Source organism: Vanessa cardui, chromosome Z, assembly GCF_905220365.1.
Source record: "Vanessa cardui chromosome Z, ilVanCard2.1, whole genome shotgun sequence".
In the NCBI taxonomy this organism is placed as follows: Eukaryota; Metazoa; Arthropoda; class Insecta; order Lepidoptera; family Nymphalidae; genus Vanessa; species Vanessa cardui.
Window position 1 is genome coordinate 490664 of NC_061154.1, and position 26891 is coordinate 517554.

Consider the following 26891-nt stretch of genomic DNA (forward strand, 5'->3'; position numbering starts at 1 on the left):
TGACAGAAAGTGTTTTAATCAGAATAACGAAAATGTTACAGAATTTTTATACATTTACCGTAAATAAAAATTTGAAAAAGTATTTACTCGAATCGTAGTACCGTAGAATACTGATTATCTGGATGGAATAAAACCAGGGGTATTCCGTATAATCGAAAATCCGGATAACCAATTTTGAAGCAAATCAAACAATATTTAAAATTTAATATTTTTTTAAAATGTAGTGATTTTTATTTAGTTCCCGCAAACAAATGAGTGCGGGAGGACACCGTCAGTGGCGGAAATAATTTTTTACTCATTCGAGCCGAGATCCGAAGTCCGGATAATTAGATAGTTGGGATTCTACTGTATTTCCAAATAAATCTTTATTACTATTAAACTGGGAAAGTATATTATTAGGAAGTACATATATTATTTCAGTGCGGATAACAAAAATCTAAACTCAAAGTATTATAACCAAATCTCACTGTCAAAAATATGTAAAGTATATACATAATTTTCTCAGCTACTTATTATAAAATTACAGGTCTGTTCACTTATGAAGGCGCGCATATTATTAAAGCTTGTATTGGCGTTGATAATCTTTATAATTATACAGTGAATTTTTGTTTTGAATACATTAAAGCTCAGTAACTTTTTTAACAGTTAAACGTGGGGCAAAATGGCAAATATTTAATACAATTTCAAGTGGTGATCAAATTTACTAAATTTCTCTTATAAGAAATTTAAATTAATTAAAACAGCATTTAATACTTTTAAATTTAAACGATATACTGAGGCGTTTGCTTATCATTTTTTAAATGTTTTATTTATAGGGAGGGAGGTTTTTGCAGTGACCCAATAACATTTGAATTAATTGTTATATAATTTAAAAAAATATAACAGCGCATTGATTTACAATGTAACATATTAACATTTATAAATTATTTGTATTTAGTATATTTGACTATATATTATATATATATCCATATGTAAATATAATTATATTTCATTACGAAATTTCATTACCAATACAAGATATAAAAATTGTACATATTATAAACAATATGATTGTGTCAACACAGTGTCTCATTAAAATTAAAAAGTAATTTGTTATTACTTTATATACGCATTATATGCATAAGTATAAAATTCCTTGCTATTGTATTATTATCTTTGGTATGCTTAAATATTAAAAACAAGTTTTTTAAAAATCTTTAAACCTAGCAACACTAACATTTTATCTGTGACGTTTTCACGCGAAGTTATTTATCTACCGGAGTCCGGAGACAATTTATTTTATTACATTGATTTTCTATTGTGTATAAGTGATAACGTTTATAGCAACCTAGCTAAATTAAAACTCATAACAAATAGCAATAATTCTTATTCTTAATATAAAAAATGTTATATATTCATTTTAGAACTGCCCAATGGCCGTATCGTTCGAGTGTCAATAATCAGTGTTTGGCCGTGTGGGATTAAATCGAAATGTTTCTATTCAGGAATGTGATTATGGACAGTTTGTGTTGGAGGAAATGTTTACATCTGTTGATACTGTTCATTTTCTTAAAGTTAAATGTTGTTAGCGGTGAGTATTGAGTTATACAACTTGTGAGGCATACGATTACACATTATTTATGAGGCTGGACTTGCCTTCGACATATTATAGATTTTCTTGGCCGTAACTCGAAAACAGGCAAAACTTGAGGCAAACAGTCCTCATTTTACCGTCACTAAATTTTTAACTTGTAGAACATCTAAACAGATCCCGACGAATCTTGTTTTGCCTTCAAGTAGCAATACATTACAAATTAGTTAGTCTTCATTCTAAATATTGAGATAAACGGTTGTTAGATTATTTTCATAGAAACATTATTGTTCAATCATTTACCACTAAATAAGACAGTTGAATAAGTCACCATGTCCAGCAGTATAAAATGATGTATTTCTTAAAACAGGGCTGAAGTGTTACTGCAACAGTGACAGCCCTAGTTGTCCAAACTCAACATGTGAGACGGATGGATTTTGTTATGCTTCGTATGCTCTGGACAACGGAGAGCCCAAGCACACCTACCAGTAAGTAGAACACATACCACTCTTTTGTTTTACATCCTTTTGATTGTGATTATAATTTTTCTCAAAATGATCTGGGGTTCATGTAATCAAAATTACTGACTGTACCTTCTACAAACTCTCGAATTGGGTTCATATCATTTCTTTCAAGTACTAAATTCATTGTAAATCTGTTAATATGAATGTTTGTAAAATGCACAGTGCAGATGAAATAGTTGAACATATGTCTTGAGGTACATATTTTGACAAAATAAACTTTTCTATTTGACAAAATCAATTGGCAAAACATCAACACAAATCTCCATTAGTTTAGGTGGCTCTGAGGTACAACTTTTAACCAATTTATATCAAACCGTTGACTTGTGTAGAGAGGTGGCCTTAAGCTGTATGCAAAGAAATGTAGCCTTCCCTCCAGACAATCCAATCAAATGCAGACATCCAAGAGCCTATTGCTGTAGTAAAGATTTCTGCAATTCTGATGTGGTTTACCAAGAGAAATTCTATAAAGTGCTGCATGCGTCATCCGTGGGTAAGATGTACTGCGCACTTGTGGGCGTGTGATATCGACTTGACAATGCAAATGATGAGTTTGTTTGATGTACTCTTAGAATATAATTGCCTTGCCATTTATGACCTCTAAGTTTTGTGTTGAGATGCCAATATTCTAACAATGCTTCCGAGTTAGTGATTTGAATATGTACCTACTAAGCGAGGAGATTACTCTCGAGCCGGCCGACTCGTACCTAGTATGTTTGAATGATGTGCCGTAATCTTAACAAACACTATTTTCCGAGTGTGCATTGGTTTTGCTTTAACATACTAAACATAATGTATGGTGGTTCCACTTGCGGCGCAGCTGTATCGAGCTCAAAGCACTGATACCCATCGAGCACCCCTTCAGTTGCTCCACGACGAGAACTAGAAATGAGTCGGTGGTGATAAAATGTTGTAAGTCGCGTGACATGTGCAATCGAGACCTGCGCCTGGAGATACACACGAAGCCGCCAGGTAGGAGCGACGTGGAGGTAGCGGAGGCAGCGCCGGTAGCGCCCCGGTGCCGCTAGTGTGCGCGCCGCCGGCCGCCTGGCGCAGCGCAGCCGCGGCTCCGGCCGGGCGGCGGCGCGCCTCGGCTTGCTAATGGCACACGCTGCATGGCTACTTAAATCTTTTTCGTTCTAATCGTACTAAATTTTCTTTTCTTATCTAGTACTGCACCGGCATTGATCACGCGGTAGGGCCCACTCGAATTTACCTCAAACTAATTCTACGATTTGTGGTATAGATGTTGGCACCCGGAAACAATTTTTCCTCCCGGGGACAGACCCATTTGGTGCCGCGAAGCGGAGGCCTCAGATATTTTTTGCTGCGCCACGGACTTCTGTAACCGTGACTTCTTTTCAGGTACGGAAAGTGTAACGAATGTGTCGTCCGGGCGTCCATATGGGTAGCTTTGTATTGTGATGTCCGATGAGCATACTCCGATACTTGTGTATCTAATGGATAATAAACCATTGCATTTGAAGATTACATTAATCATCTAAATTAAATGTATACGAATCAGATGGTTGCGAAAGCATGGGCTGTTTAAATACGACTCAGAATGGGGAAACACATCTTATTTACTGTCACTTAGTTATAAATAGTAGGCATAGAAAACATTTTCAATATACAATATGCTATACAAGCCAATCGAAGTATCCGAGAGGCAAGTTCCTCATTGAGAAGCACTTATTATAACCGTTATCGTTCTAAATCTTAATCATAGAGACGGTCGTTTGAACGCTCTTCGAAACAGCCGGAGCACGCGACGTGAGTGATCTACGCCGGTATTTTCTTTTTCCAGCATGACCTTATTTGGTACTAATCGCATGTTATAACCATCAACACGCTCGAACACTTTGCCGTTTGAGTTTGCAGACGAGGGGTTACCGGGATGAAGGTTTCTAATCGTTTATAAACAAGCTAAACTGTATATAACATCTGTTGGGAGGAGCGATCCGATCCGTATTAATCTCGAATAATAAATGCACGATAGCGCTCCGCGTCACGGGTTGGCGGGGTAGACACGTGTTTTGCTGGTGTGGTGGAAGCTGTCTGTTGTCTAGATACTAAACACTAGTTAGCTGTTTCGTACGCTTACTGCATGTTGGTGCACAGTGGTTCATTGGACATTTTAATGATTTTTGTTGTTTTATTCGCTTTTTAATTTTTATTAATATTTTATTATTATTAAATTAGCTGTGCTAGATATAGATATGTACCCTTCTTAAAACGAATCAATTGTTCTTCAAATGAGCATTTAACAATTTTAGTCTCGATTCGTTGTCAACATTTGGAGCGAACGGAAACGCTCATCTCGTACGCATTCATTTAATTTGAAAATAGCTCGCTCGAGTCAGGCCGATTTCCATCCGCGGCTCAATGTATGCATTCGTATCAAGGGCGCCGGCCGCTCTTGAATATGGAGCCTCAGCCGGCGCGCTCCTGATATATATGCGCAATGTTTATTAATTCGCACAAGCTCACGGCCAGCAGGCTCGCGCTCGAGCCTCTAAGACTTGCGATGGCCGGCGACCGAGCGATCCGTTCTCATTCAGTACCATGTTAAAGTAATGCAATAACGCTAGAATTATGAAAGTAGTATGTTTTTGCTAGATTTCTCGTAGGAAATGTCGGGACCGGAATAACGTGTAACTGTGTGTGTTAACATAAAGAGTCGAGTCCGACAGCGACTACATGGCAGCTGCTTCCGTGGATCATGGGCCTCATGGTGCTCAGCGTGTGCGCTGCCATCAGCTTTTGGTGGGCGCGCCGCTCCCCAAAGACGATAAAGCGCGAGTCCAGGTCGCTATTCGCCCCGGAGGACTCTTTTTGCGAAACTCGACACCCTATGATGACCGCTACCATTCGGGATATGATCGAGTTGACCACTTCAGGCTCCGGCTCTGGTGAGAATCTATCCAAATCAATGTTGTCCCAGATAGCTGTATTCGACTAGATGTGTTACTAATGAATGAATCTGCTTCAGGCCTGCCTCTGCTGGTGCAGCGCTCGATAGCTCGTCAGATCCAGCTGGTTGACATAATCGGCAAGGGCAGGTTCGGTGAGGTGTGGCGCGGCCGCTGGCGAGGCGAAAACGTCGCCGTGAAGATATTCTCGTCGCGCGAGGAGAGCTCCTGGTTCCGGGAGGCGGAGATATACCAGACCGTGATGCTGCGCCACGAGAACATACTCGGATTCATCGCTGCCGATAACAAAGGTGACGCGACGGCTTGGGCGCTTTGTTAATATGTATGAGCTCTCGTGAGTCGCGCCGATCCCTTTGTTATGATTACAATAAAAATATGTTATTCACATTGTACTCGCTCCGCTTATCAATTTATCTCGTGTCCGAGGAAGCGGCTCGAATTAGGTAACTCGTTACATTTACGACGTATTCATTTTGGGAACGTAGAACGAGACTATAGCGAGTTCAGCGTTAACATTCAAACGACAAAAATCTGATCGGCAGATAACGGCACCTGGACGCAGCTGTGGCTGATCACGGACTACCACGAGAACGGGTCCCTGTTCGACTTCCTCAGCGTGCGGACCATCGACGCGAACACCCTGGTGAAGATGGCGCAGTCCATCGCCACGGGGCTGGCGCACCTGCACATGGACATCGTGGGCACCAAGGGTAATGCCACACCTGCGCCTCTAGCTCTACGCATCGCTTTGCGTGCTGCGCTCTTATCTTATACGTAGGTCCCTCTATGTCGCTTTGTCCCTGCGTTGCTTCTGTCTCAAGGTCATAGTGAGATCTAACGACCGATTTGACGACCTCCGTGGTCGAGTGGTGTGTACACCAGTTTTCATGGGTACACCGCTCCGAGGTCCCGGGTTCGATTCCCGGCCGAGTCGATGTAGATTACCATTAGTTTTCTATATCGTCTTGGGTCTGGGTGTTTGTGGTACCGTCGTTACTTCTGATTTTCCACAACACAAGTGCTTCAGCTACTTACATTGGGATCAGAGTAATGTGTGTGATGTTGTGTCATATTTAATTTAATATTTAACTTGGTAAATTAATATAGTCAATGTGTCATAATTATTACTAAAGATTTTGTCTCAAGCGCCTCTAAATTAAAAATGGTTAAACTTATCTGAATTCTGACATGCGTGCGTTTAACTAAATATTATATATGTTTGTTGTTTCTCAAATGTCCCGCTACCTGCGTCGACTCCGCGCGGCCGGAGTTAAGTTTTACATATTTTTTTCAATAATGCCAAGCGATTTATCTCTGTTCTATGCTAATCTTCCAGACGCCTCATGTATTTTTCCTCGCATGCGTTTATTTAAATGTATTGTAATGTCTTGCACTGGCGCGGCCCGTATATAAAATGTATATAATAAGTTAAAATTAATAAGTTATCATTTATTATTTCTCGTTTTTGAAAAGAAAAGAAAAAATATAGTTTAATGATGCATTAAATTCAAAATGCTAGGCCTATCCTTGAGAGTTTCACATTATTCTATAAATTAATAAATACATAGTAATTGCTAATTTAACGTGAATTTCGTATAAAGATAACTGCAAGAGTTTGTGTATTTTCAGCAACGCGAATGCTATTTTAATTACTTGATTATTGAACAAAATTCAGAGGCCCAAATACAAAGCACAATGTATTCACTGATAAAAGTCGTCTACAACCGCTCATAGTGCTGCGTGTGCACACCAGAGCATGGTTTTTTTATGTTATAGGTAGGCGAACGAGCATATGGGTCACCTGATGGTAAGTGGTCACCATCACCCATAGACAATGATGTTGTAAGCTTCAACCTTGGGAACTAAGATGTTACGTCCCTTGTGCCTGTAGTTACACTGGCTCACTCACCCTTCAGACCGGAACACAACAATACTGATTACTGTTATCTAGCGGTAGAATAACTAAAGTGGTGTCGCCACTTGTCTTAAATTAATTCATTTCTATATCAAAATTTGTACAGAGTGTGTACTTGACAAATGTAACAAATATAGACAGTATTAACATACATATATCATATAATTCATTTAATTTTTGACGACCGTGTGTACACCGGTTTTAATAGGTACGTCACTCCGAGGTCCCGGGTTCGATTCCCAGCCGATTCGATGTTTATTAGTTTTCTATGTTGCCTTGGGGTTGGGTGTTTGTGGTGCCGTCCTTACATCTGATTTTCCGTAACACAATTGCTTTAGCTACATACATTGGGATCAGAGTAATGGATGTGATGTTGTCCAATATATATATTTATTTAATTAATTTGTAAACATGTCATCCCAGACGACAAGTACTATAGGATATAACATTGTTGCTAAAGAACTCAAAACCATCAGAATAAGGGACAGAATTTCTTAGGTATTGTGGTCGGTGGTGCATAGACTATATAATAATTAATTTTTAGTCCTTGCAGTGCTGTCTCTTAAGATAAGAAAAAGGTGGGTTTTGTTACGCAAAGTTTACAATAAAGAAATAAATACTTATAGTTAAATATTAAAAGTCACTGTCAAGATTTTGAAAAACATGAATTATATATCATTAAATTACGATTCTGATTTTAGTCTTTGATTACTGAAATACAGTGCATCTTTAAAAATAAATGTTAAATATTAATAGTGTTTTTTAGTATTTTTATTTGTATGCGAAGGCTTTGTACAGTGTTTTTTGTTAAAGTATCTGATAAATATATGACTATGACCTATAAAGTCTTGTGAAAACGGGAAATCCGGCATAAGCGATCTTAATGTTACAATTTATATATCAATGTTTTAGTAAATTAATAATTTCAAAATTAATTAATACATATAATTATATTTTGCTAACACAGTGCGATTGGAAGAGCGAATGATATAATGCCTCTTGTACACATACATGCGATGGCGATTATTTTTATTAATGTATTGGATTTTTTTTGATTGACTATGTATAAAAAGTTTATTATGTAATTTGATATGGGATCATTTTGAAAAACGAACTACAAGTAATGACGGGCTCATATCGGTTATGCAGGAAAGCCGGCGATCGCGCACCGAGATCTGAAGTCGAAGAATATCCTGGTGAAGTCGAACCTGACGTGCGTGATCGGCGACCTGGGGCTGGCGGTGCGGCACAACGTGGCCAACGACTCCGTCGACGTGCCCTCCACCAACCGCGTCGGCACCAAGAGATACATGGCGCCCGAGGTATCAGATTACTGCGGGGGTGGCTCTGTTATACTCGATACCATCCCAACAACAACAACAGCCTGTAAATTCTCATTGCTGGGCTAAAGGCTTCCTCTCCCTTTGAGGAGAAGGTTTGGAACATATTCCACCACGCTGTTCAAATGTGGTTTCGTGGAATACACATGTGGCAGAATTTCTATGAAATTTGTCACATGTAGGTTTCCTCACGATGTTTTCCTTCGCCGCTGAGCACGAGATGAATTATAAAGACAAATTAAGCACATGAATCAGCGGTGATTGCCTGGGTTTGAACCCGCAATCATCGGTTAAGATGCACGCGTTCTAACCACTGGGCCATCTCGACTCATGAGGATGGATGTGTGTATGTTTGTTACTCTTTTACGAAAAATCTTTCGAACGGATTTGGATGAAATGTTACAACAATATAGGTTATACATCAGAATAACACTATATAATAGGCTACAAGTTAATGTAACGATACATATAAAGCCGTGCGTAGCCGGGTCGGGTCGCTAGTCAACGATAACGATGGTCAATGCTGCAGGTGCTGGACGAGAGCATGGACTCGCGGCAGTTCGACCCGTACAAGCGGTCGGACGTGTACTCGCTGGGCCTCGTGCTGTGGGAGATGGCGCGGCGCTGCGGCTGCGCCTGCGACGACTACCAGCCGCCCTACTACGACTGCGTGCCGCCCGACCCCGCGCTCGACGACATGCGCCGCGTCGTCTGCCTCGAGCGCCGCCGCCCCGTGCTGCCCAACCGCTGGCACTCCGACCCGGTTAGTGCCTCTGTGCACCCCACGCGTATACACTGTCCAATCGTTCTCAATCGGTTGCTTTACATGGATATGAGTCTACTCCTATCTTAGCCACTTCAGGTGTCCCTCAAGGTTCAAATCTTGGGCCCTTATTATTTTTAATTTTTATCAATGATCTTTTTCCATTAATAAAGAGCGAATGCCTAGCTTATGCTGATGATATAAAAATCTTTCGTCGTATATTAAATTGTTCTGACTGTGTAATGCTCCAACAGGACCTCGACATGATTCAAAGTTGGTGTAACGATAATTTACACATATACATGTATATAGTGGAACTGGCCCTAATCGCGAGGCACAAGGCCGCAGATGTCGAGAAACATATCAGATAAAAAGGTTTTTGTTTTAAAAATCTCAGTAATAATCCGGGAGTTTGGAAGTAGGAAGCGTACTGCCGTGTCTCAAAAAGCAAATGAAGCCGTTGTTCCTGTAGTAAAGATATACTAAATCTATAGTTACGTACATAGTTAATTTATGTTTTTCGACGTGTCGGGTTTGCCGTCCCATTGGATTATGAAGATGGGTGGTTAGTATACACTTTGGAACTATAAATACCACTACTAGTCGGCTAGTTTAGTGAGCTTGGCCACAGACTGATATCATTCAAAACGACATCATAATGATATATTGTGATACCCAACAATTGAACTCTACATCGATCTTAATGCTATTACAAAACAAGTGTTCCTTTCTTAGCCCTTAAAACATTACGATTGTTTGTGAATTAACTGATGACAATCAATAGTATATACAGATGTTTTTAGCGCAAAAAGTAGGTTAGAAGATTGTTTTAGATAATCCTCACTTTGTATTCAGTTCCTTTATGAAACCGTAACAAAAGACAACCTTAGCTGGTTGTTCCAAAGCCGATCCGCTGATAACAGAGGTTGGACCACGTGTGACCCCGCGATTGTATGGCGAAACAAACAATAACACTGTTTTGAACGTCCTTACGCTGTAGAAACACCTTATAGTTAGAACTAGCTGTTCATTACTGCAAGGGTATTCGAACGAGTTGCTCACGTTAAATTAAAAGTTCAGAGAATTTATTTCAGTGTTACTTTGTCTCGAACAAGTAAGGTTTCTTGGAAATTATTTTCAAATTCACCTGATTGATGAAATATATACAATTATGTACATAATTACTAATTAAGGCAATGCGCGTGCGCAGGTGCTGTCGGCGATATCGAAGGTGATGAAGGAGTGCTGGTACCAGAACCCCGCAGCGCGGCTCACGGCGCTGCGCATCAAGAAGACGCTCGCCAACATCGCCACCGCCGACCACTTCAAGCTGTAAGCGGCCCCGCCACCGGCGCCATCGACACCATCAACACCATCGACGACAGCATCCATCGCCTTCGACCATTCGACTTAGTCTATAGTGGTACCATTAAAGAATATAGATCTTTAAAAGTAGCTTAGTTGGGGATGTTTTAAAATATTTAAGATGGAAGGTTTTGAAAAATTTTAGAAGTATTTCATAATGTAATTCTTCCGATAGTCGTGTGATATGAGAACGAGTCTGTTGTGAGGAGTGCCCGGCAGGCGAGGGCGACCGGGGCGCTCGCCCCAGCAGCGCCGGGCGGTCACAGGGTGTTAGAAATTGTAATTGTTGTATATTGTAAGAAAAGAAGGTATCCATCTAAAATTTAGATATATTTAACAAAATTAAAGATATTTAAAGTGTCTATATCTTTGAACGGTTCCGACTATTTTAATGTGAAAATGTATATAAAATATAGAGGTCGGGATTCATTTAAAATGAATACGTTTATCGTCGGGGAAGTGGCCGCAGGGGAACCGGAGTCGGCGACGCGCCCGGGAGCGCTCCCGATCCTACCTCGTAGATTATATTCGAGTAATATCAAACGAGCATTTATTATAGTACGTGTTATGGACTTGAGGTTGTAGTGATATTTTTTCGTTACCAAGTACGTAGTTTGTAAAATTTTGTTAAGGTCGATTTCGTTTATTATTATTGCGCATAATACACACGGCGTGCCGCATCGCGTGTATTACTTTCGATTTTATTTTTGGACACTATGTTTTCTGTGATAGGGCGTCGTCGCAGCTGCCGTCGCAAGTCTCGCGTCCGCCGGCGGCGCGAGCTCGCTCTTTGTTATACGATTTTATTTTTATTTTAGTCCCGTCGAAGTTTGTACCAAATTTATTGCCACGTTATGTCCTCCGGCGGGCTCGCCCCGCGGAGGGTTCTGTACCTTTGAAAATTGTTAATTATTAGTAATATTATGTGGGTAAGATTCATTGGACTTTTGTTTCAAATTTTATGATATGTATAGAGTCCCGCGTCGCGCCGGCGCCGCGCCCTCCGACCGCCATAGTAGAAAGGCCACGCTAAAATATTTTGTACTCTTTTTATAAAAAGGTAACTTTCTAAAACAATAGTCTTAAGAGCAACTCGATGTTAGTATACAAAGTAACGGTCGTCGCAACGAATCCGTAGGCGAGTCCGGGGGCGCGGGGCGCGGGGCGGTGTTATTTAGGCGAAGCTGACTTAGAGTATATTGAGAGAGTGAAATTTTTTACATATTAGTTGATGAGTGAAATTGACATATTTTCTTACTTGTTCGGTAATCGTTTTTTCGGATATTAAGATATTTTGAATTTGTAAATATTAACGAGAGTTAGTCTACTATATACGATCTACTATTTGCATAAGAGTTTTTATAATCACGTAGATTTGATACGTTTATGTAACTTTTTTTACAGATAAGTATAGGGTTTATTTTTTTTATATACATATATATATTTGTATAAGTTTACACGAGCCGTTTAGCCGTCTGAGTGTGAGTGTACCGCGTCACGTGCTTCGGTTAACACGCACTCGGAATAGTTTGCTTTGCCGGACACGGCAACGACTGCACTCAGTAGCTGGAGGGAGTGCGGAGAGTTTCCAGGCGTTAACCGCTGTCGTCGCTTGTAGAGTTAATTGAGTTGCAGCAATCCGCGGCCCCCGCCGGGCCGGTCGGTCGGCCGGTCGGTCGGCCGGGCCGGTCGGCCGGGTATGTACTTATGAGAGTATACGCGTACTTTAATGTCCTGTCCATCCAGCTTTATATTGTATTTTTTTAACGTTTATTTGTAAAGCCAAAACTACCCTCGTGTTTTTACACATTTTTACAGTCTTTATTATTGTGAATTATATTTTTGACTAAACTATGAACTTTGATATCTTTTAAATACTTTTTGCGTTTTTGCATAAATATTGTAACGAACTAGTTTTCGATGATATTGTCGTGCAAGCAATAGCAATAGTGTTTGATCAGTTTATAGTTCACGAGTTTTCCAATCATCATGAAATTCGATATTCGATTTCGACATTAAAATTAAATTCTAAAATATAAACGGTAACCTCCTCGCTGCGCGGGCGCACGATAGCATGTAAGGGTAGGCGGTAGCTTTGGATCACTAAAGAGTTAGGCAGCTATTCTCGAAGCCCTCGCGTGATCCGCCTGACACGGCGACCAAGCAACACGGGATCGAGGGATATACTCAGTAGCGGTGCGCGAGTTCGGTATCGGTGTCTGTGCAGAGCTGTCTATTATATTATACGTTAATCACGTATAGTACGACACAAATTAGATGTAGCATCGGAAAATGCAATGGAATGAAAATAAAACCGATTACTGCCGATTTACACAACCAATAGAAATAGCTGCCTATCGCGCCTTTCGACGCTATTCGTCGCTATAGATTCAGGCGTCAGGGAAAGTAAGTGCATGTAAATCGACGCGTCAAATTGCCGAATATATTAGGTCCTATGATATTACAAGTTATTACGTTTGTGCAAAGATCATATTCGCATGAGAAATAAATATTGATAATTTGGGATGGCGTACTCAATTCGGATGTGATCGGTTTTACGAATTTTGCCGATGCGACATCTAAGTTGTGTCGTACTATAAGCGTTTAGTTGCCTTCAGAATTGCACTCCCGAGTCGAAACATACATTATCGTATTATTATTATAAAGTATGACTTTAAGTTTATATATATTTAAAACGTTTCGTCGCTTTACGCCTTAGTCATTAAGGAATACGTAATTAGTTCTTTAGCCCAACATTGACATAGGGAACTGTTATATTTTAACTGTATATGTTACTTAGATACCGCTGTTTTGTTTCGGGGTAGTCGCCGGCTGTCGGCGCTAGTCGGGTCCGAGAGAGCGATATGTTATGTATAGATGATTCTTGTTGAAAATGATATAAATATTTGAAAATGTTGACTAACATAGACATAGTGCATCCGGCAGCAGCATTGACTGCAATCGTTAGCGGGTGCGCTGCCGCGGCGTGACGACCATATCATGTTTTGCGGTCACGGGATATTTATTGTAGTTAGGAGTACGAGAGCACGAGCCGCTCGTGCGGACGCAGAGCGCCTCAGACGCCGGCGTCGTCTGGGGAGCCAGTACCAACTAATTCTCAGTCGCGTAGGTCGAGCCCTTGTATTATATGTGATTGTATTGTTTTCTTACGTAGCTGCACGGTAATCGAGACGAGTGCTTTTAGATTAAACCGTTGGCGCTTGCGTTGAACGGGAACATGATGTGAATGTGGGAATTACTTTTCGATATTGTGACTCGTTTTTCGTTCGGCGGTGCCAGCAACCATATTAGATGTTAGAAGGGTGGACGTCAATGAAATTAGGTTTTAGTGCGTGTAAAATTTAGTCTCTTCGCGATTAAGATCTAGATGTCTCTGTCCTCGCGTGAACGATTTCTTGCATTGCGAATGTCTCGAGGGCAGTAGAGGGCGTGACGAAGCCGCCGCCGGGTCGGGGCGGCTTTAGTTGAATGTTAGATAAAGGTGTAAGTATAGATTTCATTCTTATTCATTATTATTCTGCGTTATTCTCGTAATATTAATATTGAGAGTTAAATAATTTAGATTAGACGTAGGTCGAGTTGTAACGTTCAGGCGTCAGAATTGTTTAGTCGTTTTAAATGAGTTTCGAGGAGCAATACCGACGAGTACAAGACGGCGCGGCCGTCAGCAACAGCAATAAGCAACAGCGCCGACTCACCTTGTGTACCTACCTACCATTATTTAATTGTCGCATTACATAAGATTTATAAAATTGTTTCTGGAGTGGTATAATTAATTTAATAAAATAAAACAAGTGTTTTTATATTTTGTCGTTTTATTTAACCCACTTGTCTATTTAGGTCATCGTCGCCGGCCCCGGATTCGATAGCTGATGACTGGGTCTTTGATTTAAGAATAAAAACTAACTTAATAATTTTAGTCTCAAAATTTACCAAGAAAGGTTTTCGATTCAGCTACTACTTTGGTGGTAAGTGAAACTATTCACTTTATTAAAAAATTATTGATTGCTAATCATTAACTAATATAAATAACATTACAAATAAGCTTACTCTCTGTTGTAAATATATGTAGCCTAATTTTTCTAGTATGTCCAAAATTAATATTTCCTTTGAAATTAATATTTGAACTTTTAATGAACTGCAAGTCTTGTGTAGCAATCCTTTTTTATCATATGATGCTGTCTAATTTTTTCAAGACTAACCGCTGAACCAAATTTCAAATTTGGTCTGAAACAAGCTCAAACCACTAGAACTACTGACTGAATAGGCTACTTTTTGATGCCTAACACGCTATAAAGCCCGAGATAACTACTTTTTAATGACATATTACTTGATGGTAGGGCTTAGTGCAAGCCTGTCGGGGTAGGTACCACCCACTCATCAGTTATCCTACCGCCAAACAACAGTGCTCAGTATTGTTGTGTTCCAGTTTGAAGGGTGAGTTAGCCAGTGTAACTACAGGCACAAGGGACATAACAACTTTGTTCCCAATGTTGGTGGTGCATTGACAATGTAAGGATTAGTTAATATTTCTTACAGCGTCATTGTTTATGGGTGATGGTGACCACTTACTATCATGTGGCCCATATACTCGTCAGCCAACTACTATACTATACATCTATACCTATACCATATAAATATATAACTATACCATAAAAACATAAAATGACAATTAATGTTTACATACAAATAAAGGTTAAAGTTGCTTTTGTTTTTGACAAATAACAAGCAATTAAGAAATATAAAAAATGTTTATTAATACCAAAAGGTACATAATATAAAATACATAATTTCACTAGTTTACAACATCTGAGTTAGCAGCAAAACGACTTAAGTCATATTTGTGAACATATTTATTATTTATTAAAAATCGTGATTGTTTTTTTTCATAAGTATCATTTGTAAGTTTGTGCTAATCACTCAATTCTAGTCTAGTAAAAGCAATCAATAATCATTGAATCTTAAACACTATTTATCATATTAATATTTCTTACAAACTAGTAAAAATAAAGTCTACAAACAAGTAAAATCAGACAAAACTGGACGGAGGGGTTGCAAAATATAGTTTGAAGGTTAAGCATATGAAACCTTCTGCTCATAAGCTTCATCTTCATTCCAATATTCTTGGTCTGCGAATGTACTGTGCCGGAGCTTACACCAACGAGCCCCGAACCTCAGTATCAAAATAATGACCATCAGTACAAACATTGAAAGTATGGCAATGGCGGGGTACATCATGAGAAAAGCCATTTTATATATCACTCTCTCTTTTGTGCAGTTCAAGGTATTCTTGAGAGGTGGTGAGCGGCTGCCGTGAAATTGAAGCTGCTACTTCTGATCCGTGCCTGTGAACTTCTTGGTAGTCCTCACTGTGGAATGGATGCACGTACTGAACCTGTTGGTATTGGCTCTCTAGTTCAGTAAAGTCTAGGGGTGGCTGCTTGTGTGGTGTTGCCGACCAAATAGATACAATCCAACGGTTTCCTGTTTGATAGATATAATTCAAGCATTAGTATAACAAAACTATGGAAAAACTAATATTAAATCATTTAGATTACTGTCTGTATCAAAAATAGAGAGATAATTCACCCGTGTGTCGATCCAGCCAGTAGTCGGAGTATCTGGAGCAGCAGCACACAACGTTCAAGATGAGCAGGGCTCCGAATATAACCGAGCAGATCGCTATGGCGATATAAAACGGCGTGAAGTCGCCCACTTTAGAAAGAATTGGATTTATAGCTTTGTACGTTCCATTCCCTGTAAAGTAAGCGTGAGATTCATATGCCGACATTTTCGTATTAGAACCTGCCGAAGAAAAAATATGCTTCAGGTACTACGCTTCAAAACACCCAAACACGCCCTATATAGACTTATTAAAGCATTTAATTGTGAAAAATTAGTAACACAACAACAGACACTTTCATATTTAGGGCGTGGTAAACAAAACGATGCGAGAAATTGAATTGAATAAACAAATCGGACGCAAAAATTAAATTAATTGTATAAGAATAATCACTAAAAGACGATAAAACATTACCTTATATTTGATAACTTTAAGCTTGTTTCACTATTTCGTGTAAGAAAACGGTTGCCGTTTTCCAACTGTAAATTATAAATTGACAAGTGACGCGGGATGCTGATTGCCGATGCCGAATGTCGTTGTCGATGTCGAATGCTAGAAGCGGCATTACTCTATGTCTATGGACGCACGTCGCACTGACACTGAGTCACACACTTTGGTTTAAATTTGAAACAAATATGTAATAGAGTATAATCTAATGACACTTGGAATTAACTAATTAAACTGTGTTAATTTTCGTTATTAATAAATCAATTAAAGATTTTTTATTTAAGTACTTTCTTAGGAATAATTAAAGTAAAACTAATAATTGCTGCTTAATTATTCTTATAATGTATTTTTGCGAATGAACTGTAGATATATTTACATTATTTTTGCTTAACACTTCGCCACTACTTATTGACTATAAAATAATTATATTTTTATATATAATTCCTTTATTATATATTTAAATACATGGAATATGTTATTTTTTTAAGTAGAGCATTTTTCCTCTTGCTTTCTTTCATCTTCTCCTTCTCGTGATTAATTTCGTAAAAAGCGACGGAGTCGTGTAACAGGAAACTGGCGTAAAAAAAGAAGAAAGGAATATTATTAAAAAAATATCGAAGTCGAAACCAAGTCTAGTAGGTAGTAGTTTAGTAGGCGTTCTCTTATACTTGATTTATGATATGTCGTTAATCTGAGTAGGTAGGCTACCTTATGTATTTATTATTATTTTATTTAAATCAATTTAAATAAAATAATAATATATACAAGCACATACAATCAGCTTTGACCATTCATTTAATTTACAGAATAGTATTATATGTAATTGCAGTTGTCCCGTGTGGTGACGGCGACGAATATCACCATCCCATCTCGCGCGATTTTCAAAATCGATTCGAATGCTTAGCAGAGAAAAGAAGTTGTAAATCTAGCTCAGTCTAAGTCATTTGAGGCCCGATGTACAAATGGAACCAAAATATATATTTGTGTTTACCCAGCTGCTTATGGAGAAGAAAGGCCTTAAACGATTCTGACGTCCTCAGATGATGATACCACACGATACCTACTTTATACAATTCGTATTAAAGAAGCCATCGAGCGCAACAAAGGCTCCAATGTTTTTGTAAGAGATATTTCTATTGGGAGTATGGTGCGCCGTCCGTATAACTAATGACGTAATTTGCGTAAGTAAGTACTATGGTAGAGATGTAGAAGCACTGTTTGGCTTTCTATCAGTACGTCGTTACGCCGTATCCACTCATTAGCCACTCAAAGCGCATGTCATATCTTTTACGTCATCGTTTTAAACAACGAATAGTTCTTACAAGAACAGTTTATTTGAAACATGAAATAGGCTTTGTAAGAAGTTGTTTTGATACTTCCTTACGTTTTTCTATCGAATATTCCATGATTCTACACGCTACAAAGCAAAAGTTTTATCACACTGTCGTACTTAGCTTAAGAAAGCTTCTATATCTTCAAAAGGGGTCCAGTCCATACGGGCCTCAGATCTACAGTAGCGGTACGATAGCGACACGGAGAGTTTGTAAAGATACCCTACCGACGATACCCTTTGTGCCACGTGGTAGGAGATTGAACAAACTAAAAGGTGTCAAGAAAGAAAGTCTTATACCACTTTTATAGAATCTAAACAGCATTGTTTCATTATTAGAATCAGTGGCAGAACATTGATATCAAATAAATATTGATTACTATCCGTTATGGCCAATCAGCGTAAAGTCAGCAATGATTTTATGATTCCTTGTACGTAAAATATTGGTGCGAACATCACTATCCTGTCAAATTGTTAAAAAACAGATATGCTTTGACAAAATAAAGTTTGTCACGCGAATTTGCATAAATTCAATAGATTCAAATTTGTTACGATTACGATTATGATAGGTTAATTTCCTTTTTATATTACTTTAGCTTATTGATCTCTTCGTATTTTTATTAGAGCACGAAATCAAAATTGCTAATCGCAAGGGTCAAAATCAAAATAAACTTTATTCAAGTGGGTGGTTATCAAAGTACAAGCACTTTTGAATCGTCATTTCACAATTAAATGAAGCTACCACCGGTTCGGAAAGTAGATTCTACCGAGAAGAACCGGCAAGAAAATCAGTAGTTAATCTTTTTCAACATTTAAAAAATACAATCATATTAGTTAAATACAATAGAGATATGTATGTAATGTATCCTGCCAGGAAGTCAACAGGAATTAATTCCAAGCTTGCTCCAAGATTATAAATAGACCGGATTGCTCTCTTTTGTAAAATAAAGACAGATTCAATATCTGCAGCGTCACCCCAAAGTAATATGCCATATGTCATTATATTGTGAAAATAACCAAAATAAACTAAACTATCGGTGTCAATATCAGTTAGTTGTCTAACTTTTCTAATCACGTATGCTGCGAAGCTGAGTCTTTTTGTTAGGGATGATAAATGGGGACTCCACTGAAGTCTGAAATCCAATTCTATTCCCAAGAACCCCGTAGTATCGGCTACATCAAGCCTGCCACCGCTTAAAGATATATTATAGTTTTGCTTTCTAACATTGGGTAGGGTAAAAACTACACATTTTGTTTTTTGAGCTTTCAAAACTAAATTATTTACTTTAAACCAATCGTGTGTCTGTGATAATGCATCGTTCACATCGTCATATTCCGTTTTTTCCTGTCGACCTTAAAAATCAGTGAAGAAGTTAAAAATCGTCAGCAATCAATACTATATCACAAATACCTTCAACATAGAAAGGAAGATTATTTATATATGTATACTAGAAATAGAAAGGGGCCCAAAATTAAACCTTGTGGAACACCCATTTTTAACGTAGATTCAGAAGACTTTATTCCATTAATGAAAACTTGCTGAATTCTTTGACTTAAGTATGAAGCAATGAGATCAAGAGCCTTACCTTTAACACCGTAATATGTGAGCTTAAAAAGAAGCGTCTCGTGTTCTAAACAATCAAATGCTTTAGAGAAATTACAAAATACTCCAATAGCATTCTGTGATTTCTCCAAAGCATCGTAAATATGTTTAAGATGCGCAATTCCCGCATCAGTTGTTGATCGACCTTTTGTAAAACCAACTTGCTCGCTATGAAAAATAGTATTTGTTCCGAAATGGACAAGAAGTTGAATTAAAATGATTTTTTCGAAAATTTTACTTAAAGATTGGAGTATTGAATTAGGCCTGTAATTACTGGGATCGCTTCTATTTCCATTCTTAAAACGTGGTAAGACTTTACTACATTTTAACAAGTTAGGAAATGAACCCGTGTCCAAACTCTTGTCAAAAATTACTGTTATATACGGAGCAATATCGTATATGATGTTATTAATGAATTTTACCGAAATGCCCCATATGTCATTAGTTTTTTTAATATTATGTGTTTTAAATACTTTTATAACATATATTGCATATACTTTTTCAAAAGAAAAATTAATAATGCATTTAGAAACATTATTATTTAATAATCTAGCTGCTTCTAATTTAGATGATTTTAAATGAGATGTTATTTTATTAGTTATGTTATCAAAAAATATCTCAAATAAATTTGCAACTTCTAATTCAGAATTTGTGTATGGTCAAGTTTGCCATCGAATGTAAGGAAACTGTTTGTTTTAATAATCGTATGTAGCGATTATTTTGACATGTAATGGCGACTTGTTACAAAAGCCTTGGACGACTACTACAGTAATCCCAATGTCAATAAAATTGTTAAATTTATTGTGCAACCTTTACTCTTGTAATGATCATACAGGAGGTATAACCGCCAAAATTTATTATTTGGTTATTCTTTTTCAGCATCATAATTGTAATGATGAAGTCATACTTATGTTATTTAATTACAGTTAATTATTTATATCCCTCTGAAGGTCAACAAGTTACTTTAATTGTCAGAGTACTTACCCCACCATAACCACTAACCTGTAGCCTGTGAATAGCCTGTGAATAGCCTGTGAAGGCTGTTAGTGGTGCCGTAAGTAATAATATTAAAATATTTCTTTGAAATGTGGCACTGAAAATAGTAGTAGTTATATAACCAGTGTGTGCAATGGTATATATGTAGACAGTTCTCAGTCAGAAAAATATAACTAACCATCAATCATCATCATTCATAGTAATGCAAAATATATAAATTTTGTTTTTCGTGATCTACTCCTTTTCCCCCACTTTTACACTTTTCTAGATTTACGAAATCCTTGGTGACTATTATGCGCCTGTAAAAGTGGTATAAAATACAAACTTAATAACACTAATTACACTCAAATATTCAACAATTTTGATAAACTTAAACTCAAAACTCAAATAACTTTATTCAATATAGAAGTATTACACTTTCTTATTGATGGTCAAAGAAATGTCTCATATATTATATAAACAATTTAATATGAAATGAAATAGCCAAGGCAGAGATGGCCCAGTGGTTAGAACGCGTGCATCTTAACCGATGATTGCGGGTTCAAACCCAGGCAAGCACCGCTGATTCATGTGCTTAATTTGTCTTTATAATTCATCTCGTGCTCAGCGGTGAAGGAAAACATCGTGAGGAAACCTGCATGTGACAAATTTCATACAAATTCTGCCACATGTGTATTCCACCAACCCGCATTGGAACAGCGTGGTGGAATATGTTCCAAACCTTCTCCTTAAAGGGAGAGGAGGCCTTTAGCCCAGCAGTGGGAATTTACAGGCTGTTACTTTAGCCAAGGGGCGATTTTTTTTTAATTTAAGGCAACAGAGACATTTTGAACGCTTTCTGGAATCCTGTTGTATAACCGTATACATTGTCCCACAAATAAGTTACTGACTCTATGCAGTCGAGTAAAAGGAGTAACAAGTTTGTGTTTGTTTTTTGTACCAATGTTATGAGTATCACATTTTCTCATGAAATGATTAATATTTTTTCATACATATGTAACATTGCAGAATATATATTGAGAAGCAACAGTCGATATCTTGATTTCTTTAAATTTATTCCTTAACGATTCTTTAGCTCCTAGGTTATAGATTGCGCGAATAGCCCTCTTCTGTAGCACAAATATAGTATGGATAGCGGCTGCGTTGCCCCACAGCACAATACCGTATGATATTATACTGTTAAAGTAACTGAAATATACTAAGCGAGCCGTATCAACATCGGATAATTGCTTTTAAAAATCCAATGATATAGTTTTTATTTAAAATTGATCTCAGGTAAAAATACTCATGTAAAAATTTACATTGTATTTATTAATAGTTAATAAATTATGCGGAATAGTAACACTTAAATTTTCATTTATTTTAAAGCTCGTCGTCTTATGATGACTTTGAAGACGGTGTAAGGGGTTACCAGGCGTAATAAATAATAAACAAAATCACATTTATTAATTCATTGTTATTTACACATATATTTACAATAATAATAAATACACAGAGGAATAATGAAAACACAACATACAGATTGTCTTAACACAGTTGAAAGTCTTATATTTATTGCAGTTGCTTAACTAATGACGAATACAAGCAGACGTGAGAGCACCTGTCACCAGTTTGTGAAATATTACGAAAATAGAAGACTAAGTTATGTCAATCCGATCCATAGATGGCGACAGGTCCTTTGCTTAATCCAGTCGGTAAGAAATAGTTACTATAAGTAGTCATTGTTAGCAACGCACTACGGAGTTTTAATTTTTTGAAACAAATTCTCATTTCCACTGTCATTTCAAAGATAAACTCCTGCATTAAAAGTTGCAAACTAATGGAGCATAGTTAAAAGAACGAATACCATGTCATGTCGGAGAATCTTACTTAATTTAAAAAAAGATATTTAGAAAGAGATCGCGGTGTCAATAAAAATATAAGTCAATTGATTGAATGGATTTACGTTTGGTGATTAGTCAACTATAATTATTACAGATAGATATTCGTATTTATGTACAGAGACGTATCAGGTGTGTGAATATAGAAATTACAATGTCCATTATTTATCAGAATATTATTTAACAATTGCATATAATCGTACGTTGTGTTTGGGGTGAGATTCGAGTTACAATAAAAAAAACTTATTCAATATAAATTAGGCGTAAGTGTGACTATCTTTGTTGAATTCCTGCGCGACCTGAAAACGAATGGTTCACATGTTAAAATTAAGCGACGTCGTCTGACACAGTAAAGTAAACTTAAGTTATTCTCGATTGGCAATCAAATTCATTTATCCTATACTGTTTACTGTTAGAAAGCTGTCGGATTACCAATTTAATATACATCGATACCAAATAAATATTTTAATTATCGACTTAGCATTGGCCCCGGAACGACTAGGGCATGACATAATTTATGTGCTAAGTTGATGATCTTTGCTTGTGAACACTTGTGTGAAGTGAATACTTTACGATTTCATATTTGTATATATTTAAGTTTACTAATCAACACTTGTATACATGTACAACTCACCCGGCGCTGCTCAGCTCGCTCGGCCCCGACTAGTGCCCGTCTAGAGTCCTGTTTACTGGAAACCGATCATTTGCGATCATTATGACGACAAGTATTGCAAGTCGCTTAGCTCACAATATACATACACAAAATTATTTCGCTGAGCGAGAAACATTTGCGCGCTCGAGCAAACAATATTAACAATATTAAAAATAATTTATGTTTAGTTAATTCGCATTATTCGCATTAGAAAATCATCATCATCAGTTCATCAGTCATGAATGTTTTGGGGAGTGGGTCAAGGGGGGCTTATGTGAGGGATGATGCTGTAGTGTAGGGACGGTAAGGGATACTCACAGCTCTTCCTGTCCGCGAGGCGGTTCCGGCGCCGTTCCCGCACCAGCGGCCGCCGGTTGGTGGTGGCGGAGAGCACGAGGCTCTCGATCATCTCGTCCTCTGGCGCAGTTGTTCCGCTGAGCGGGTGCGAAATTATATGTTTAAGATAGTTTGTATTACTTGTGTCAATTGTCAGATTTATTTCTCGTTAATTGTATAGATGGAATTACTAGTCTTTTAAATCGCGCTGATGTTTTGTGCATATTAATATTGTATGCGAATTAATAAAAGGAGTTTTCAAGATGAAAGTGCGATCAGCAAAATAGTGCAGTGTTGACATAATACTTCATGAATTCTCGTATTCTAATAAGAAATGTATATGACAACATATATTTCTCTTGTCTATGACAATATATATTTTTATTCTACATAGTTAAAACACATTGGCTAAATATGTTTGACTAACTAAAATGTAATTTGTCGTAGCCTAACGGTTAGCGTATTGAATCGTGTTGATGGTACGAGAGGGAACTGACTTGCGCGGGCGCATGGCCGGCTTGCGTCGCGAGTCCATCAGGTCTCTGTCGGCGTCGCTCTTCAGCAGCTCCTTGAGTGCGCTGTCCGCCGTGTGCTCGCCCTTGCTCGCGTAGTTGCCCACCTGTGACGTCACACAGACATACATACACATTTAGTGCCAACTCAAACTCAAACTTAACACTCCACACCTGACAGACATTTACTTTCCAAGTGTTAGGAGAAATATTATCGTTAAAGACAATACATTTAACCAGTTATGTATAACTTTAATATTTCTTGTTTTCTTTTTAAGCAAATAAAGTCCTTGAGTATATAAGAATGATGTATTTAATAAAGAGACGTCTCCTAGTTGTGACACGTACGTCAATTATCATCTTTCCTCTGGTCTTATTTCTCTCGCGATGGTTGGCTCTCTTCTCCAGCTGCTGCAGCACTCTCTCGCGCGTCGTGCGGTACTCCAGCGCGAACTCCGCGATCACCTTCAGCAGCTCCGAGGGTCTGGTCTTTGGGACGTCACCCACTGGCACGCCAAGGTAGAGCAGGAATTTATTATATCTGAAAGTAATAATAAATGTAAATTTAGACACCGGTCGCTATTACATATCCCATCGTTGAGTTTGGTGCTTAATTATTATCATCAATTTACAATCAAAGAATTACAATTATCGTTCTGCTTCGAAATAAAGTAAAACATGCAGGCACATTAAATAACACAAATAAAGTCATAAACACGACACCAGCGAGTCTGTGGAGGCAGTACAACAAAAACATAAATAACGAGATTTGAGTTCCTTTACAAAGTTTTTGTTCCATTGTCTTCAAACTTACCAGAAGTCCTCTGTATCATTTTCTCAAACAAACACCGAGTTACCTGTTCATGACCCGCTTCTTTACGATGCTGAGCAGTATTATGCGCTCCGCAGCATCCGTGAGGAACTCGTTGATCTTGGTCTTGAAGATCTGCGAGCCATCGTGTTTGGCGACCCTCTTCATGTGATCCCAGGAGGCTTTGCAGTCTGATTCCAATTTAAGGAGATTTGCGCTGAGCACTTCGAAATCGACCTTGGACGCGCGTATCACAGGACCGACCTAGCAGGATAAATAAAATTTCGTTTAAAATAATCAAATAAATATATAAAAAAAAAAATTGACAAAAAGTTCAAGTACCTCACTGAAGAAGTCGGTGGTGTCCGGGAACTTCTCGATGATCATCTCGCAAATATGGTACAGCAGTGGGTGCTTATGGACGGTGTCCTTGACCTCCATCACCTTAGAGAGATATTCCAGCCGGAATCCCTTCACCTGATTCCCGTTCAAGAAGCTGCCCACAGACCTCAGCGTCGAAAGGATTACTTTGAACGTTTTATTAGCTTTCAGCAGTTCTATGCCCTGCTTTAGATCCATTAGAGGTTCTGCTATTTCTTTCTGTAATGTTATAAAACCAACCCAACATTTTAGTTATGCGAAAAACCAATAGGAAATAATTATAAGTATACTTATGTAGTTTTAACATTATTTTAAATTTCTCACCTCTAAATTATCAAAATCCAGCTTGAAGACCCAAAGCTTAAGCCTGGACGACAGCTCGTTGATAGAGGCCAGGGTCAGGAGAAACTGTTCCGCGCAGCCCAGAGGTAGATCGGGGTTTGCGAACTGGAATAATTTTCAGTATATTAATAATTAACCGATATACAAATATATATCTAACAAGTTGTTATGTTAAATGGACCGAACCTGTGCCTCTTGTATTTTGACCTTCTCTTCGTGCGTGGGGAGCATCGTCAGTAATTTCTCGATCCCCTCCCGGCCGATGACAGTCGCGTCCATCTTCATGATCGCCACCTTGATGGTCTGCGGCGTTGGCAGCTTCTTCATGGCTATGCTGATCGCGTTCGATCTTTTTGTGTCAAGAATCAGGTTTCTCTTTGGTTCCATAAGTTTCTATGTTTATAATTTAATCGTTAATTATACAATCTGATATATTGTAAAGAATTTTAAAGATAATAAAATGAGATATGCTAAATGTTACTTTTGATTTACAATGAATACGGAAATTTGGCTAGTTTACAGTATTCCAACTATTTAAGAATTTTATGTTTATTAAAACTCGAAAAAACGCGCATATTTTTTTGTTATATTTTAAGGTACACGAATAAAGAACATGTAGTTACTTACTTCCTGTTGCGTTGAAGAGGACGATCGATTACATGAAAAATAAAAAATATAACGTTTATATATTTGTAACGTACATATAGGAGTTACAATAATAAAATATATGTAATAACGTATTTTTTCTATACAAGTAAATTAAAAAATATGCATGGTTACTGGTCGGTGAAGTAGTAGTAGTATAAATACATCAACTTCTATTATGGATATATTTTAACCGATATATGGATGGATTTTCTATAGAAATTTTCGACGTGTGTTTAAAAGGGTCGATTTAACTCACCTTGATTATTAAATCGTTGGTTCGTGATTCGAAGAGATGTTCCAGCATCGCAGTATCCAAGCTGACCTCTGGCAGGTCGTCCCAAATGAATCCCCCTATTTTGGGTCTCGCCGGAGGTGGCACGGGGTTTTCTTGAATTTCCCGCCAGAAAAGTTTTACCGTCTTTTTGTTTTTCTTTAACGTTGAACTGTTGGAATCGTTCAATATGTCCGATTGTGATGTCATGCTTGGCAAGTTTTTGGGTAAGCTGAAGAAGTTGTTTGGCGGAGGTGGGGGAAGACCCACTGGCGGGAGCATGTTGGGTGGGGGAGGCGGCAATAGGTTAGGCGGAGGAGGAGGGATAGCATTCGAAGTTGGTGACTCCATCTCCTCATCTGAATCGTATCTGAGATCTGAAAAATCTAGGTCACACGAGTGGAATTCCCTGTTGATGCAGCCCTTTCTCAACTCTTCCCAGTGTAAATCATTTTCTGATACTTTAATTTCGTGTAATTTTGGACTTTTCTCTATTGCTGGACTTTTTATCATTTCTGTAAAGTTGACGTTTATTTAGAATATACAAGATTGCAATTTTCAAAAAACAGATTTTACGTGATATTAAAAAGATTAACGAGGGTAAAATCTCAAAGAATAGATTGTAAAAAGA

At 38.0% G+C, this 26891-nt stretch overlaps 3 protein-coding genes across 7 annotated transcripts in view; 1 reads left to right on the top strand and 2 right to left on the bottom strand.

Moving 5' to 3' along the window:
• The first annotated feature begins 1217 nt into the window (after positions 1–1217).
• LOC124543022 (TGF-beta receptor type-1) lies at positions 1218–11832 on the top strand. Of its 2 annotated transcripts, none has more exons than XM_047121027.1 (9): positions 1218–1570; positions 1941–2058; positions 2912–3063; positions 4770–5003; positions 5084–5314; positions 5567–5734; positions 8089–8261; positions 8809–9042; positions 10253–11832. In XM_047121027.1, exons 1-9 carry the CDS (start codon positions 1471–1473, stop codon positions 10376–10378), a joined length of 1536 nt encoding a protein of 511 aa, XP_046976983.1. In that variant the 5' UTR covers positions 1218–1470; the 3' UTR covers positions 10379–11832. The 2 variants fall into 2 exon arrangements, with proteins under 2 accessions (XP_046976983.1, XP_046976984.1); XM_047121028.1 differs by lacking the exon at positions 2912–3063 and adding an exon at positions 3338–3456.
• Positions 11833–15291: 3459 nt separating this feature from the next.
• LOC124543040 lies at positions 15292–16612 on the bottom strand. The gene is made up of 3 exons (XM_047121052.1): positions 16466–16612; positions 16018–16233; positions 15292–15912 (listed from the first exon to the last, which is right to left on the bottom strand). Exons 2-3 carry the CDS (start codon positions 16217–16219, stop codon positions 15680–15682), a joined length of 435 nt encoding a protein of 144 aa, XP_046977008.1. The 5' UTR covers positions 16220–16233; positions 16466–16612; the 3' UTR covers positions 15292–15679.
• Positions 16613–22041: 5429 nt separating this feature from the next.
• The window catches only part of LOC124543098 (FH1/FH2 domain-containing protein 3), a 73788-nt gene continuing 68938 nt past the window's right edge, over positions 22042–26891 (bottom strand). For all 4 annotated transcript variants that reach the window (XM_047121140.1, XM_047121139.1, XM_047121142.1 and 1 more), the window contains 11 exons: positions 26246–26775; positions 25969–25971; positions 25528–25734; positions 25324–25446; positions 24961–25218; positions 24665–24882; positions 24156–24348; positions 23793–23914; positions 23278–23393; positions 22942–22996; positions 22042–22606 (listed from right to left, as the gene is read on the bottom strand). In XM_047121140.1, the coding sequence (XP_046977096.1) occupies positions 22971–22996; positions 23278–23393; positions 23793–23914; positions 24156–24348; positions 24665–24882; positions 24961–25218; positions 25324–25446; positions 25528–25734; positions 25969–25971; positions 26246–26775 (1796 nt within the window). In that variant the 3' untranslated portion in view covers positions 22042–22606; positions 22942–22970. The remainder of the gene's footprint in view (positions 22607–22941; positions 22997–23277; positions 23394–23792; positions 23915–24155; positions 24349–24664; positions 24883–24960; positions 25219–25323; positions 25447–25527; positions 25735–25968; positions 25972–26245; positions 26776–26891) is intronic.